At 39.0% G+C, this 16,021-nt stretch overlaps 1 protein-coding gene across 1 annotated transcript; it reads left to right on the forward strand.

The window, feature by feature from the left end:
• Positions 1 to 202: 202 nt before the first annotated feature.
• LOC125481667 (secretory phospholipase A2 receptor-like) lies at positions 203 to 13,900 on the forward strand (the record flags this gene model as incomplete). The annotated part of the gene is made up of 5 exons (XM_048593513.1): positions 203 to 352; positions 2,908 to 3,096; positions 8,715 to 8,872; positions 10,538 to 10,645; positions 13,794 to 13,900. Coding segments are annotated over 5 exons (712 nt in total), but the record flags the coding sequence as incomplete, so codon positions are not given.
• Positions 13,901 to 16,021: the final 2,121 nt, after the last annotated feature.

Genomic DNA, 16,021 nt, shown 5'->3' on the forward strand with positions numbered 1-16,021 from the left:
TTCCTGCTCCTCTGATGCTGCTTGGCCTGCTGTGTTCATCCAGCTCTACACCTTGTTATCTCCATCCAATCTCTTCATTTTTTTTTCTGACTGCACAAATGGTTTAAAACTGAAATGCCTTTAATGTCGAGCAGTAGGAAGCAATGTGGAGAGAATTCCCTCATTTGAACTTGTCCAAACATTTCAATTTTATGTTCCGTAGATCAGCCTCAGGGCTCATTACTGGGAAAATTCCATTGTGGGTTACTGAGTTCTAAGTTGGATTACCGTTGGAGTAGTGCTGTCTGTGAGACAGCTCTGCCTTACATTTGTGAAAAAGTGATCAACTCTACAAAAAAGGTGGAACCATTTGGTAAGTTAGTATGTTTATGATTTTTTTTCTCATTTGCATTTACTAGATTGTAAAAAGTATCATTGCAGAATGTTACTAAGGACAATGTGGCCTTCAAACATTTTGAGTCAGTGCACTGTATTCATGTGTGAATTTACAGAATGAACATCGTTAACGTTTGAACTCTCAAGGTCGTCATAATCATAGCCAATCCTCACCAAGTGTTTGTGTGTATGCAGTACTAGCAGGAAGTGCTGATCAGCAGTCAAGGAACAGGAACTTCTGCAATGACTGCAGTTTTTATTTATCATAGCTTTCAAATGCAGAGACGAATTATATCTTTGACACAGCTGCCCTGATTGGGACCAGCCGATGTAAAACAACAGACTTTCAACTTATGATCTTCCTGCTCCTTCAACTCTGCATGGAATTGCATGGTCCACTTAGCCCGCAAGTCATAAAGAAACTAAAAGCTGAAAAACAAGTCAACACATTTGCTATTTTTAATGTTCATTCTTGGCATGTGTGAGGAAATACTTGCATACCAATTCTGGTTGTTTTATAGACATTTCAAAGGGAAATGACTATGTAAGACAGGAAAATTTTGTAAGCCACACTTCTCTCCCAGTTAGTATTTTACCACAATCTACCAGGTTTATTGATTAATTGATGGACAAATTGCTACATTAATGGAATTCACTTGGATAATTTGTTATGATGGGATATGTAATTTGTGCTGTTTGCTTCCACCAATTTATCCTACATTGTGCTATAATCTTGAAGGAGACTTGAGAGAGATTTTAAAAAGAAATTCAAGCTTCCAGTTATTAACTGAAAGAATAATGTCACAAGATTTAAGTAAAAACATTTAAACAGAATTAATCAAAGTAAGTTGTGTCATAACACTATATTACATAAACCCTTATTATTTAAGCCACTATTCTATTTTATTACCACCCAATATTTCCCCTATACTTTCTATGACTATGAGGTTTCCTTCACTATGTCCAAGTCTAAACCAAAATGTGCCAAATGGACCAAAGCTTAGGAATTCACTTTAATTTGCTTCTGTTTCCCAATCTGGTGCATAAACCTCTGGAGTTCACTTTATTTGTGAGGATTGCACTGCTGATCTCTTCATGAAATTTACAAAGATCCATCCATTCTTTTCCTTTAGCGTCTAAATTTTGTATTCCGAGCATGGATCCACTTGTAATTCTTGCTAAGTCAGTCCTGCTGGGGAATACCCTGATTCTAATGGTCTCTTCACTGCTTGTTCTGGATGCCAACATGTGCGCCTCTTTACCTTCCAAGCTGATTTTCTTTCCACAAGAAAACATACAGATAAACTCAAACTCAAAACAAAAGAACTCTCTTCCAGCAATCTATCCCCTCAGCAATGAGATCTTCATGGGATCTCCCAGATAGAGATTTCAATTAATTGTTGTTGGCAAGTTATGAGTTCTAAAGCAAATTTTTCTCCCTTTTAATCAATGGAGGTGTATTTCCCCACTCACTCTTTGTTGGCACTGACTTCGCAAGAACTGCAATAACACTGTTAAACCAGAAGTAAAGAGTAATTCAAACTTACTTTCATGGAGTGGGGATGTGTGTGTAACTCTGACATACATGAGCAGATTGACATAATGAACATAGAGGTCTCATCAAAACAAAGATTATTCAATTAATAAAAACATTAGCTGGTAACCCTCAGTTATTTTGTATTTATCAATGTCCATGCGTTTAAAATTGAGCCAAAGGTCCAAAGTTGAAGTTAGCAGTCTTGAATTCCTTTCTAGGAAAGAGTTGATTGGCTAGCCAGCATTTCAGGAGTTGCAGATGATTTTTTTTTTTCAAAATCTCTTCCATTGTCTTCTGAGGAAGTTTTTCTGAAATGTAACTTGTGTTTCACTTTTATTAAAAGAATGTTGTTACATTTTCATGGGGAGGTGATAGTCTAATGTTATTATCACTTGTCTATTAATCCAGAGATCCAGGTAATGTTCTGGGGACCTGGGTTCAATCCCACCATGGCAAATGGTGGTATTTGAAACCAATAAAAATCTGGAATTAAGAGTCTAATAATGGTTATTTTGCCAATTGTCAGGAAAACACATCTGGTTCACTAATATCCTCTCAGGAAGGAAATCTGACATCCTTACCCAGTCTGACCAGTGGTAGAGCTCTTCCTTATGGGTCTGAAGTTTATGTGTTTGAATCCCATTTCAGAAATGTCACCACAATATCTACAGAAACATTATGGTGTAGTTCTAAGGGGATACTGTACCCTTGGAGGTGCTATTTTTTAGTTGAGGTTGTAAACTGAGCCCTCATCTTTCTTTGGGTGAATAGTACAATGGAACCTTTAACATTTCAAAGAAAAGCATGGGCGTTCTTCCAGTGTCCTGGCCAATGCTTCAACGAAAATCTAACATCTGAATATTCGAACACAATTTATTCCACAGTTCCACAGTTACAATATTGACAACACACCACTAAGTGCTTAGTTAGTTGTAAAATGCTTAGGAATTCAGTTGATTGTAATGCTTTTCTTTTACCTTTGTTGTGAATGTCAGAATTCTGGCAGTATAGGACCACACACTGTGAATCCGGCTGGCTTTCCTACAATGGATTTTGCTACAAAATGCATAAAGAAGATTTGAACTGGAAAGATGCCCTGATGTCCTGCCGCCTGAATGGAAGTGAACTCATTAGTATGCAGTCACTGGCAGATGTGGCTGTTCTGATCAACCAGTTTAAAAGTGGTGAGTACACAGTCATTGGACAAAATTGAATGTAGCCCAGGGGAATTGGAACTGCAGTGGAAATGTTTTAATAGCATTGAGTAGGAGGCTGTGCATCGGAACTCTGGGCCTAGTTATGTGGGCCACAGCTAAATGCCAGATACTATTAACTGGGATCAGAATGACCAGGTGGTTTATTCTTCCAGTGCAAACATGATGGCCTGAATGGCCTCTTACTGTAACATTTCAATAGCTCTGTGGCAGTGCTAATGGGTTCAGCTGTAAGATAATCAAATATCTTAAAAAGATTGTTCATGTTGAATTAGCATGCCTGATTGGAGTTAAACAATGCTTCACTTATTTAACTTGCCATTGGAGGAAGAGGACTAGTGGCCCAAAAATGGGATTCTGCATCTTGCCTTGACTGCTCAGGGATCTAGGAGGACTGGACAAATGAGGAAGCTCCAGAATTAAAAATGCCAATGCAGCACCAATTATTGTATTAAAATTAAGAACAGATTCCATGGCTTACAATGGATACTGAACTCCATCTGTGTACCTTGTTCCAAATGAAGCCAGCCATCTTTGGACAGATAAACTATTGGAATCAAAGCCAGACACCAGTGGTACACACCCTGTGGAAGAAGGTGATTGTGGCAGTGAAGGTTAGATGCTGAAACCTTTTGACAAGATGCCTTTGACTTCTTGCATACAACAGAAGTTTAATGACCTTACTAGATTTGACTTTGCATTTGAACAATCTTTGCTTAATAATCTGGAATGTGCTAAGAATTGCTAATGAGAGGTTGTTAGTTGGGCTTGCAGTGAGGCACATCTCTGTGTACTAGGAGCTACAGATATAAATATAAAGGATTCTGTTCAGTGCAAACAGAACATGTACACACATTGTGTATATATTTCAGCTCAACAGAACAGCTGATAGCCATTCTCTGGTTCATTTTTCAGAGCAAAGCCTTGACTAATCGGACTGAGCCTGCCTGGTTAAAATTTAAACACTGTTTAGCAGTTAACTATCAATTATTATAGAGTATAAAGATGTTTTTTTCTCCTTGCATCAACAATTCTTGTGAAAAGTCCTGATGAGTAAAAGATTGGAAGCTTCAACACACTTGTATTATTTTTCAGAAGTAATAAATGGCATTTAAAAATCATTGTGCAGTGTTGAATAGTTGATAACTACACAAACTTGCAGATCAGAAGAAGCCTGCACTTCCTTACCCACAATGTTTTCCTGTGTGCTCTTTGGTTTGCATATCATCTTCTTCAGTTTGCTCAATTGAATTGGCCTACTGAATGGCAAAACTGTGCAACTTGCAGCAGAGAACAGACCAGACATCTTAGAATATAAAGAATAAACACTGGAAATGCACAGTATGCTAGAGGGTGTCAGTGGAACGGATTAATGAGCTGCATTTAACTATTTTGGCAAAGTATTCATTTCATCGAGCCTCGTGGAGAAAAACCCTCAATGAGGCCTAACAATTTTCCCACCACATATTAAGAAATGAAATACACCCTTCTCCACCCAATTGGTGCATCCGATTCTAGCCTGATTTATGCACTGTTATTCTGGAGCTGCCCTGCAGTTCCTGATATTTTCTCCAGACATGAGTAGGGAATATTGGTGCTGTGTTTTGTGTGCAGGGACCTGGAGGTGCAACTGGATAGAGTGATGCAGGGACAAGGTGTTCACCCCCAGGACTAGTAGAGGAGGGCGTGACACCAGACTATGGCAGCCTGGTCCAGGTTACCACTCAGGCCAGTGCAGTCTCAGCTGTATGAAGGAATGCAACATCATTGTAGGAAACGGTCAGTGACCTTCTTCCCTCTGCAATTGCAGATGCCACACCATCATCAAACTGATGCCTTGCCACACATTACGTAAGCTACTGCATCCAACTTCCCACCTCATGTTCTACCACTCTCACTAATGCCTGCAATGTCTTTCCTCACTCACTCTCACCCATCCTAACCCCTGACACCATCAATCATGTATGACTTCTGTGCTATCCACTTGCTCACTCAGGACACCACCTCATTGGTAAAACTGTGCCACCGTCTTTCATCTCTTTTCGTACCTCCCCCTCTGTCATTCCAGGAGGAAAATAGACTCCAATAGGGCCGAAAGAGTTAAGATTGCCTGACATTTGGCTCATTACCTCTTGTGTGAGGAGGATGCTGACTCTGACTGCCCTCAGCAGTTGACTGACCATGTCCAAACACCTGCACTGGTATTAGAGGTTGACCTTGACCTATTCTGCCAGGAACCCCTGATCCAAATCCATCTCCCTTGTCTTGTTTGAGGACTGCTGAGAACCACGATAAGCTTCCTAGCATTGTGCCTTGGCTAGAGAGCACGGCAATGCAGCAGTACTGCGAGCCTGGTATCTCAAGCTGAGTGGCAAAGCGCAAAAAGGCAAAGATTTTGTGAGCATCCAGGCATGCTCAAGGTGAGTGAGTACTAAGAGAACAAACGAACAGATGAAGCCTCTTCTACTTTATGAGCTGAGTGTGTCTCCCTGACTGCAGTGTCCTTGCTACAACATGACAATGATAGTTTTCAGAGGTTGGTATATGTTTGATACCAGTGTCTACAGACATTGACATCAGGTGCCCGGAGATGATGGTATCTGCTACCCAACATAGAGGTCCTTTAGAGAAATTGGTGAGCTGGAATCACAAGGTACCCCCTCTGATTTCAGTGTAGAGAATAATTGGTGTCCAGTTTGCTTGTGTGGATGGTATAACAGGAAGCTGCATATTAATGTGTTGAGATCTGCACTTAATAAAGTCATTAACAAGAAAATATTGCCCCTAATAGACAACTCACCGCTGTCCAGTGAGAATTGTACCCTGGCACCTGGAACTTTGGCAACAACCTGCATCTTTCAACTCTGTCAAGATAGGCCTCCCTGGTCTTTTCGCATGTTTTGTCACATCTTTCCACCATTGATCCTGGACCTTCAAGATCACAGCAGAATAGGACACCTCAGCCAGAGCTCATCCTCTTCCTCCGTTTCTTTTACTTTCTTCTTATCTTTTATTTTTCTCTCTTGTCCTTTCTTGGTAACATCCTGAAGCCCCGGCCTCAGCGCTGACACGGCATGGATTCCTCTCAGCCTGGCATGGCGATCTCCTGGCCTGGCATTGTAGTCTCTAGGCAGTCTCTCAGTGGCTCATGGCAGTCTTGCGGTGGCCTGGTGAGACAGTCTCATGGCAGTCTCTCAGCGACCTGTGATGATCTTTCAGCCCAGTGTGGCCTCCGCATGGACTTACGGCCTTTAAGGTGATTCAAGGCCTGGCACTATCTGAAGGCAAGGTGTTGCCGTGGACTGGGTTGGAAGGACTGTTATTCTCAACTTTTTATTTCTCTATTTTTCTTATTTATTCCTATGATCTGTCATGCTGGACTTTTTATTTCTTTATTTTCTATTTTTTTTTCTGAAGAACTTGTACTGAATAATCTGTATCTCGGTATCTTTGTACCTAAGATGGCGCTATAAGTGGCAACTTGTAAACTTTTCACTGTGCTCATTTGAGTACATGTGATAATAAAGCTAATTCAAATCCAATTGTTGAGGCCCCTATAGGATTCTGTCCAACATTTAAGATCCTGATGTGTTAACCTATTAGAGTTATAGACTGAAATTATTGTAATTTTCCATTTGTTTTCTCTTCTGTAATCTTTTCTTTTACAAAGTATTTGCATTTTTGAGTTCTGTAATGCACGAGAACTTGGCGATAATTCAACTGCGTCTCTGTGTAAATCAGTTACTGCAGAGTTGAATTGTTACAAGTTAATTTTAAACTTTTTCTCAATCTTAAAGTTTGATTTGATTTATTACTATTGTCACATGAACTAAGATACAGTGAGAAGTATTGTTTTGTGTACTAACCAGGCAAATCATACATTACATAAGTACACCAGGGTTTGTTGTGAGTTTCTTGTGACTCGTAAGTGATCTATGTTAACAGTCCTTACTATGATTTGGTATACTAATTGAATTACCAAGCTTTTAGACAGATTTCTGAATACCCTTTTTATTGACAAATGTACTGGTCAAGTAAACCACTGCCACTACTTCATGAGTTCTTTCTTCCAAAGGCAAGTCCTTGCAATTATTCACTGACAGTTTTTACTGTAAAGTATAAGAAGAGAGGTCTTGAATGTACCTCACCAAAATAGAGGTTGAATCTGTGCTGTTGGTTCTGATTTTCTACACGTGCAAACTAACTAGGCGAACGCCAAGCTCTCCCCACCCAGAGTAAGCCTAAAGTATGGCAAATATATTGAACATTTTGACCTAATTTTGACAGCCATTTTGATATCAGATTCCATCACCCTGGCCTTACACTCATCCCTGGAACATATGGATAACAAGGATACCTACATCGGGCTCCTACTTATTGACTATAGTTCCAACTTCAACACCAACACCATAATTCCAAACAAACTGTTCTCTAAACTCCGAAACCTAGGTCTCGGCTCCCCACTCTGTGACTGGATCCTTGACTACCTGATCCATAGACTGCAATCAGTAAGAATAGGCAATAACACCCTCTCCACCATAATCCTCAATATTAGCGCCTCACAAGGTTGTACTCGGCCTCTGCAACACTGATTTTACATTCACGACTCTGTGGCCAAATTCTGCCCCAATATCATTTACAAATTTGCTGACAACGCCACCATTGTTTGAGATCAGACCTACAATGACGAGGTAGAATACAGGAAAGAAATTTGAGTACTAAACGACATGGCATAAAGACATAAGTCTCTCCATCAATGTCAGCAACACGAAGGAGCTAGTCATTGACTTCAGGAAGTGGAGTGGAGAGCACGCCCCTGTCTGTATCAATGGTGCTGAGGTGGAGATGGTCGAGAGCGTCAAATTCCTGGAAGTGATGATCACCAACCTGTCCTGGTCCACTCATTTCAGTACGATGGTCAAGAAAGCACAATAATGCCTCTACTTCCTCAGGAGACTAAGGAAATTTGGCATGTCCACAATGACTCTTACCAATTTTAATAGATGCACCAGAGAAAGCATCCTATCTGGATGCATCACAGCATGACATGGCTACTGCTTTTTCCAAGACCGCAAGAAACTACAGAGAGTTGTGAGCACAGCCCAGTCCATCACACAAACCAGCCTTCCATGCATTGATTCCATCTATGCTTCAGCTGCCTCAGGAAAGCAACCAACATAATCAAAGACCTCTCCCACGCCACTCCATCAGGCAGAAGATATAAAAGTTTGAATACACATATGAACAGATTCAAGACCAGCTTCTTCCTCACTGTTATCAGACTCTCGAACAGACCTCCCAAATGTTCATTCTGATCTCTGTCTCTGCAGCTGTAACACTGTATTCTGCACTCTGTTCTGCGACCCTGATGCACTTTGTTTGGTACGATCTGCCTGTATAGCACACAAAACAACATTTTTCACTATATCTTAGTGCATGTGACAACAATAAATTAATCAATCAATCAATAATTGTTGCCATGAATTTGAAAAGTGACAGTGAAAGACGAACTGGCAGTTACATACTAAGAACATTATTTAATTTCCTGTTTTGAACCTAACCAAATATATATATAATCTTTCTGCCAGAAACTGTACCAGAGGTTTGGATTGGACTTGCCAACAACAGGACACCAGCTCAATTTACATGGTCAGAAGGATCACCTGTGATATTCACTTACTGGCATAAAAATGAGCCAAATGTTCCATATAACACCACAGAACACTGTGTGTCTTCACAGAAGATTGTAAATATATTTACTAATATTTGCATGCCTTCTTGAACTTTTCTTTACTGTCTAGCCACAAACCATGTGAATGCTGCTTTAGAAATAATATGTCTTCTGTTACTCTTACCAATACTGTGTGTGATTCAGACATTCAGAAACCTCATATTCTAAACCCTTTGCAGCTGTTTTTATTCTAAAATGTTCAGCAAAACAAATAAATTCTGCATTAGAAAAGTTATCTCAATTGTTAAAATGAATTCAAGTTAGTAAGACTTCTCATAATGAGAACAGATTTGTTATTTCAGCATCAAATATATTGCAAAGTCTAATTTCTTTATTGATGGCTTCCAAAAAAGGGGCTAGTTTTTATTAACCACTCTGTTTTGTTTTGTTTCATGATCTGCTACCAGTCTCTGAGTACCAACAAGATTTAGTTTAGTTAAATTCTTCTTGTACAGAAAATTCCTGTTGGCCTTGTCAAAAGTATTACAAGTCTGTAAACTTACCAACACAGATTTGGAATGTGGAAACAGACTAGTCAGTGAAATCTGGGGTGTTTCTCGGTTCTGGAGATCTGCTGAACACCTCGATGAATGACCATTCATATGGAACTTTCTTCCATGGCATTAAGTAACCAGGGTAAACTCTAATGATTATGAACAAATTGTAAATTTAAAAAGGAAAATGTGGGTTTGTGGCCAAATGGTTGTTTTTCCTGGTTCAATGTTTAATACCTTTCTAGATAAATGTTCATCTGTCCAGAATGACTTCTTTATACTTATCCCTGAGCTAAGATTTGTGAGCTAGCTTTATTATATGTTTTGGCTGTCTAGTCTTTTTGCTTGTTACGATAGGGACGAATTCATAATCTCATTTGACCACTCATGCTTCAAATTTATGGATGAAACAAAGTTTGTCCTTTGCAATGGACGACTAATCTTAGTTGTTATAATGATTTGTTGATTTGCATTTTATATCATGCTGCTTTAGTGTCAAAACCATAAATGCAGCTTCTTATAATCTTAATGAACCTAGGTAGAACTATTTCTTTGTTATGTGCCATGAATTAAAAAAGCTTTAATTTCATCATCACAATATGGCATAAGTCATTATGATGGTACAACTAAAATTTTGTTTTACTAAGTTAAAAGTGCTATGTAAGTCCATGTTGAGTAGCTAGTTATTAAATTGTCTTAATTTTGCACACATCAGTGAAATTTTATCTGATATGTCACTTAGTGATGCTTTTTAACTCAGTGGAATAATTACAAATGTAAATTGTTGCATCGGAGCAAACACGCCACATGATGTTATTTATGCAGCTAGATGTTTGCAATATACAAAAGTTCAGAAGAGAAATGTGCCACTGTAATAAAAACTGCAGATGCTCTAAATCAGAAACAAAAACAGAAATTGCTGGAAAAGCTCAGCAGGTCTGGCAGCATCTGTGGAGAGAAATAAGTGTTAACGTTTCAGGTTGAGTGACCCTTCCTCGGAACAGTTCTGGGGAGATATCACTCAGCCAGAAATGTTAAGTCTAATTTCTCTCCACAGATGCTGCCAGACCTGCTGAGCTTTGGCAGCAAATTCTATTTAGTGCCACTGTAATGTTTTGATTACTGATAATTTGTTATTTGCACATGTCTTTGAATTAAGCGCATTTTTTTAAACTTAAATTAACAGGATGGCCAATGGAAAGTTAAAGATTGCGAGGAAAATATATGGAGCATCTGTAAGAAGCCAGGAAAAGTAGAACAAAGACAACCTAGAAAAGATGAAGGTTGCCCTGAGGTGTGATATCCATTTCTGGGAATACATTTATTTTTGTATTTTAACCATCGTCGTGTGGAAATTATTACTGATATGTGGTGGAACAACTTGGTGTTGTAAGGGTAACAGAGAAGTACTATCAATGGCTGAGTTAATTGCATGATTCCCTAATGTAGTGTTGAAGACATAATGAGTAGTTAAGCTTTGTATCTCTGGCATAATGGCTTGGATTTTGCTCTGATTATAACTGCAAGACTTGCTGTTTTTACTAGGTAGAACTGGTGTCTGCACAATCGCAGTTAAACAAAGAAGTCTGATAGTGATTTCCTGCTCTTTGATGTATTGAACTGTTGCAGTCTTCACCACTAGATCATGCATAGAAATCAATATTACAGCATGAATTTTGTCTGATTATTCACTATTCTCACTCTTAAAATTGAACAAATCTTAATTTTTTTCAATCAAGGTTCATAGCCGTTCTTAGTGGTTAGCGAATGATAATTATTTCCATCAAAAGGAAGATAATGCTCCATTTTATTAAACATTTTGTTGTTTTTCTCTTTATGTTTCCTATACTCCCACATAGAGTCATAGAGTAATACAGCATGGAAACCGGCCCATTGGCCCAATCTGGTTCATGCTGACCATGGTGCCCACTCAGCTAATTCCAATTGGCGGCATTTTGTCCATCTCCTTTTAACACCTTTCCCATCCATGTCCTATCCAAATGTTTTTTTAGTATGTCCAGAACTTTGTTTAAATTTCTGTACAGTGTCTTAACTATAATTTATATTTGCTGTTTGCCTGTTTTCCTCTTTGCTTTCTGTCTGAAACAAATAAAAGCAGATATTGCTGGAGAAACTTAGTAGGTCTAACAGCATCTGTGGAGAGAGAGAACATAAAGGTAATATTTTGAATACTGTGACCCTTTTTCAGAGTTAGTGGGAGCTTAAAAAGAATTAGGAAAGGTGGTATTTATGCTGTTGACAGTGCGTGGGTGGGAAAAGGGGGTGGGCGAATAGGTAACGAGGGAGCCCAGAGAGAGGAAGAAATGGTAGTCAGAGGGATTTTTTTTCCAAATAAAGGGATTGCTTTCCATCTGTTGGTGAGGATTCATGATCCTGTTGGGTTGAATAGCTTTGCTACTGCTTGTGCTGTTCTTGGATGCTAAATGTAAATGTGCTGGCAGAGAGGAAGCTGTTGCTGTTAAGTTTGCTAAATGCCTGGAGTTAGATTTACATATGGTTAATGGCAAAAGCCATTCCTCCAGTGCTCACAGGAAAGTCTGGGCTAGTCCGTAGTTAAGCAGAAAATGTATTATGCTCCATATGTGCAATGTTATGAATGTCAAAATAAAACAAAATACTGCTGAAGAATGAAGTCTTTTTGACAGTTTAACTAATTTCTAACAGGTCTGCAGTTTTTCAGGTGAACTGTTACTTTTCTGTATGCTGTCGGTATTGTGTTCAGTTATTATCATCTGTTGTTAATACTTCAGCTATTATCATTGCTGTTGACTCAAAACAAGAGAGTAGTTATGGTAGGAGGTAAATGGTGTACCGGTATAACCTTTAAGGTGTACTGTCCCAGATACAGCTGTTTGAGATGACCGAGGAAATGTGCTAAAAATGGTTTGTGATAGTGGAATATCATCCTGCGAAGGACAGGCAGATATGATCATCCATCTTCTGTGTGCACTGTTACTCGTTTTTGGTATTACCAATTTGCACTGCTAATATTGACTGAGAGAGTCATAGAGTTGTACAGAATGGAAACAGACCCATCAGTCCAACTTGTCCATGCTGACCAGATATCCTCAATTAATCAAGTCCCGCATTTGCCAGCATTTGGCCTATATCTCTCTAAACCCTTATTATTCATCCACGAACCAGATGCCTTTTAAATGTTGTAATTGCACCATCCTCCACCACTTCCTCTGGCAGCTCATTCCATACAGTCACCACCCTCTGCACAAAAAAGTTGCCCCTTAGATCCCTTTCATATCTTTCCCCTCTCACCTTAAACCTGTGCCCTCCAGTTTTGGACTCCCCTACCCTGAGGAAAAGATCTTGAATATTCACCCTGTGCATGCCCCTCATGATTTTATAAGCTTCTTTAGGTTACCCCTCAGCCTCCAAAACCGATGTTTTACTTTATCAGCTGGAACATTCCCAGAGACTGGAGTTTCTTAATTGTGCCACTTTGCAACTTGTTCCTGATTATGCTGCTGTATTCCAGAAGAGTTGTAAAGGATTGTTATGTTGCTGTCCAGCTGTTTTGCAATCACCAATAGAGTAATGAAGATGGGATTCTAATGTCCCACAAGTCATTGTAACTGTGCCTGCCTTATTTGAAGGTACAGAAATCATGGGAGACTGGCTTCTATGAATTCAAGATGGTTTTTGTCACATACTAGCTTTTACTACACCACCTAAGTGTGCAAAGTTATGATTGAACAGATGCTTTTTGTAATCCATTGGAGGTTTATGTACTGCCCAGTTACTTTTGATTAAGGCAACAATAGTAATTACCTTTAGTGGAACAAAATATCTATAAAGTTTTTGTCCACTGTTATCTTTTAATTATCTAGAAACAATAAATTTAAATTTAAATTTAATTTTAAAAGAAAAGGGGGAATTTTTATCCAGAAGTGGCACGTGATAGAGATGCAATTGTATGTTTGTTTTAATGTTAAACTAGTGTAAGGCATTCCAATTTAGCAGTGGGATCCCCTGTATACACAAGTTTTGGTCCCATGCTAGATACATGACATCCGTTATTTGTTACCTGAGTAGACTCTTGCATTGGGTATTAGGCCAGGCAAGAGAAGTATGTAAATTAAGAACCTATGCCTGCTCATGGACTTTTTTGAAAATTTGTTGGTGATCGAAGGGCACGCACAAAGCTGCATTTGATACTTCACTAGCACCCACAGCTGCAGACTAATTTTTTCTGTCTTTTTCGGGAAGATAAAATTCTTTCCACCCCTACTGGCCCCACAGAAGCTCTGAAATACGTTGGCCACCTTCCCATCAGGTCTCTCATGATTGCTTTTTCTCTGTATCCACCCCATCCCAATAGCCTTCTCATATCTCCTGATCACTGCTATGCACAACAAATACTGAAAATCTCTCCACCAATTTACATTGTGGATCTTTCATTTTTTCAGAACTGGAAAAGATATGAAGAATCCTGTTATAAGATTGACAATCACCTACAAACATATGAAGAAATTTCAAAAAAATATTATTGTCCGCTCGTTACCATTGGAAACAGGTAAAAGGAAGTGCTTCCATATATTACTGTTGATGGATGGACAGAATCAGTTTCTTTTCCATTCTTAACAACCTAATTGGATCAGAATCAGGTGACTCAGTGGTTAGCAGTGCTGCCTCACAGCACCAGAGACCTGGGTTCTATCCTAGACTCAGGCAACTGTCTGTGGAGTTAACACATTTTCCCACTGTCCATGTGGGTTCCTTCCGGGTGCTCCGGTTTCTTCTTCCAAAGATGTGCAGATTAGTTGGATTGGCCATGCTAAATTGCCCATGATGTCCAGGGATGAGCAGGCTAGGTGGATTAGCCATGGGAAATGAAGGTTACAGGGATACAGTTGGGGGTTGGGTCTGGATGAGGTGCTCTTCAGAGGGTTGCTTTGAACTCTATGGACCAAATAGCCTGTGGTTCTATGAATTGACATGCTTTCCATACTTATCCTCTGTCTGCTGATCTTAAACATTACTAAATAGAGACTAGAGGTTAAAACTTTGACTTGCATTCATCAGAACACAGACTTGGGGGAGTGCGGGTGCAGACAAAGATACATCACTTTATATGTAGTGAGAAGATAGTGCTTAAAAAAAAGACACAACTGTGGATACTGGAAATCTGAACCAAAAACAGAAGTTGTTGGAGACACTCCGGAGGTCTGGTAGGATCTGTGCAGGGAAAGCAAAGTCAACATTTCGGAACCAGTAACCCTCCTCCAGAACACCAACTCTGCTTTCTCCTCATTGATACTGCCAGACCTGCAGAGTTTCTCCAGCAATTTGTTTTCAATTGAAAAGAGGCTGCTGATTTGTTGATTCATAATTGGCATGCAGATGCAATAAGAACAGCTCACTGTCAGTATTAATTTTCAGATCAGGCAGGTAGACTCTGATTAGTCTGAGCTGTCTATATTTCTACTTAACTGACACCTTACAGTTTCTTTGCTGTAGACTGTGAAGAAAATTTAATGAGTTCATTCAAAGACTACTAAGTATGAACTTTTAACAAATCTGAGAGCCATATGTTCTCAGTTCTACTAATCTGCTGACTTGTAACCAAACTCTCCTGCTTTTGATGTTTCACCAACTAAATCCTTTTGCTGAGATAACTGATTGCACAAACTGACTTGAACTCCTTCTAGGAGAGAAACTCAAACTTGCTTCTAAACTAAACCCAGGTGTTTTAAGACCGTAAGACATATCAGCAGAATTTGGCTGAATGAGTCTGCTCCACCTTTCAATGAGATCATGACAAATATCTTAATCTTAATCTTCAACTTCACTTTCCTGCTTTTGTTTTTTTTTAGCTTTTGTTTCATTTGCTGCATTGCATCAGTGTTTTTTAAGCTTGTCCATCACAGTAATTTGTTCATTTCAGTCATTCACAAGAAGTGGAATTTCTTTTCAAAAATTATCAGCCTCGAAGGGGATTGCCAGTACTCCTTCTCCTTGCCAAAACCTTTTGATCCTTTCATCTTGAGCACAGACATCCAAGCATTTTTGTTGAACTCCATATTTGTGAGAAGTAGGGTAAATCTTACTAATTAATGCTCCATGGGTAGAATCTCATTCAATAACGGTGTCCCTGGCCCCCTCCAAATTGGATATTTTATTGTTTCTGTCTCCTTTATTCTCACACTTTTCCTCCTTCATTTTTAATTGTTTTTGCTTACTGATTACAGCTGGCTTATCAAATGGGAATCCTGATAAAAGCACAGGACTTAAAGAGTTAACTCTTTTTTTTTCTCTACCGTAACTGCAAGACCTGCATTTTTTTTGTTAATATTTCAGATTTCCAGCACTACAGAATTTTGGTTTTGGTAAACAATACATTGGTTTGTCCAATAAAATTACCTTTCGCACTTTTAAAACTTGATAACAGGTGAATGAAGTGGTTGTCAGTATCATCATATTTTCACAAAATTAAAAATCTGCAAATTACTGAGAAATACATTTCTTGCAGTGACAGTCTAATTTCAGCTTTCTTGCAACTAAAATCAGCACACTCCAGGGTACTAAAATGTGGATCAATTTTTTTCTGTGACATTCATTCACAAAGGACAATACCAGTGTACTGTATAAAGCACATTTACCAAACCTGTAATAATATAAATTGTCTTCTTATGCG

Source organism: Rhincodon typus, unplaced genomic scaffold (assembly GCF_021869965.1).
Source record: "Rhincodon typus isolate 14 unplaced genomic scaffold, sRhiTyp1.1 hic_rhity00003002, whole genome shotgun sequence".
Lineage (NCBI taxonomy): Eukaryota > Metazoa > Chordata > Chondrichthyes > Orectolobiformes > Rhincodontidae > Rhincodon > Rhincodon typus.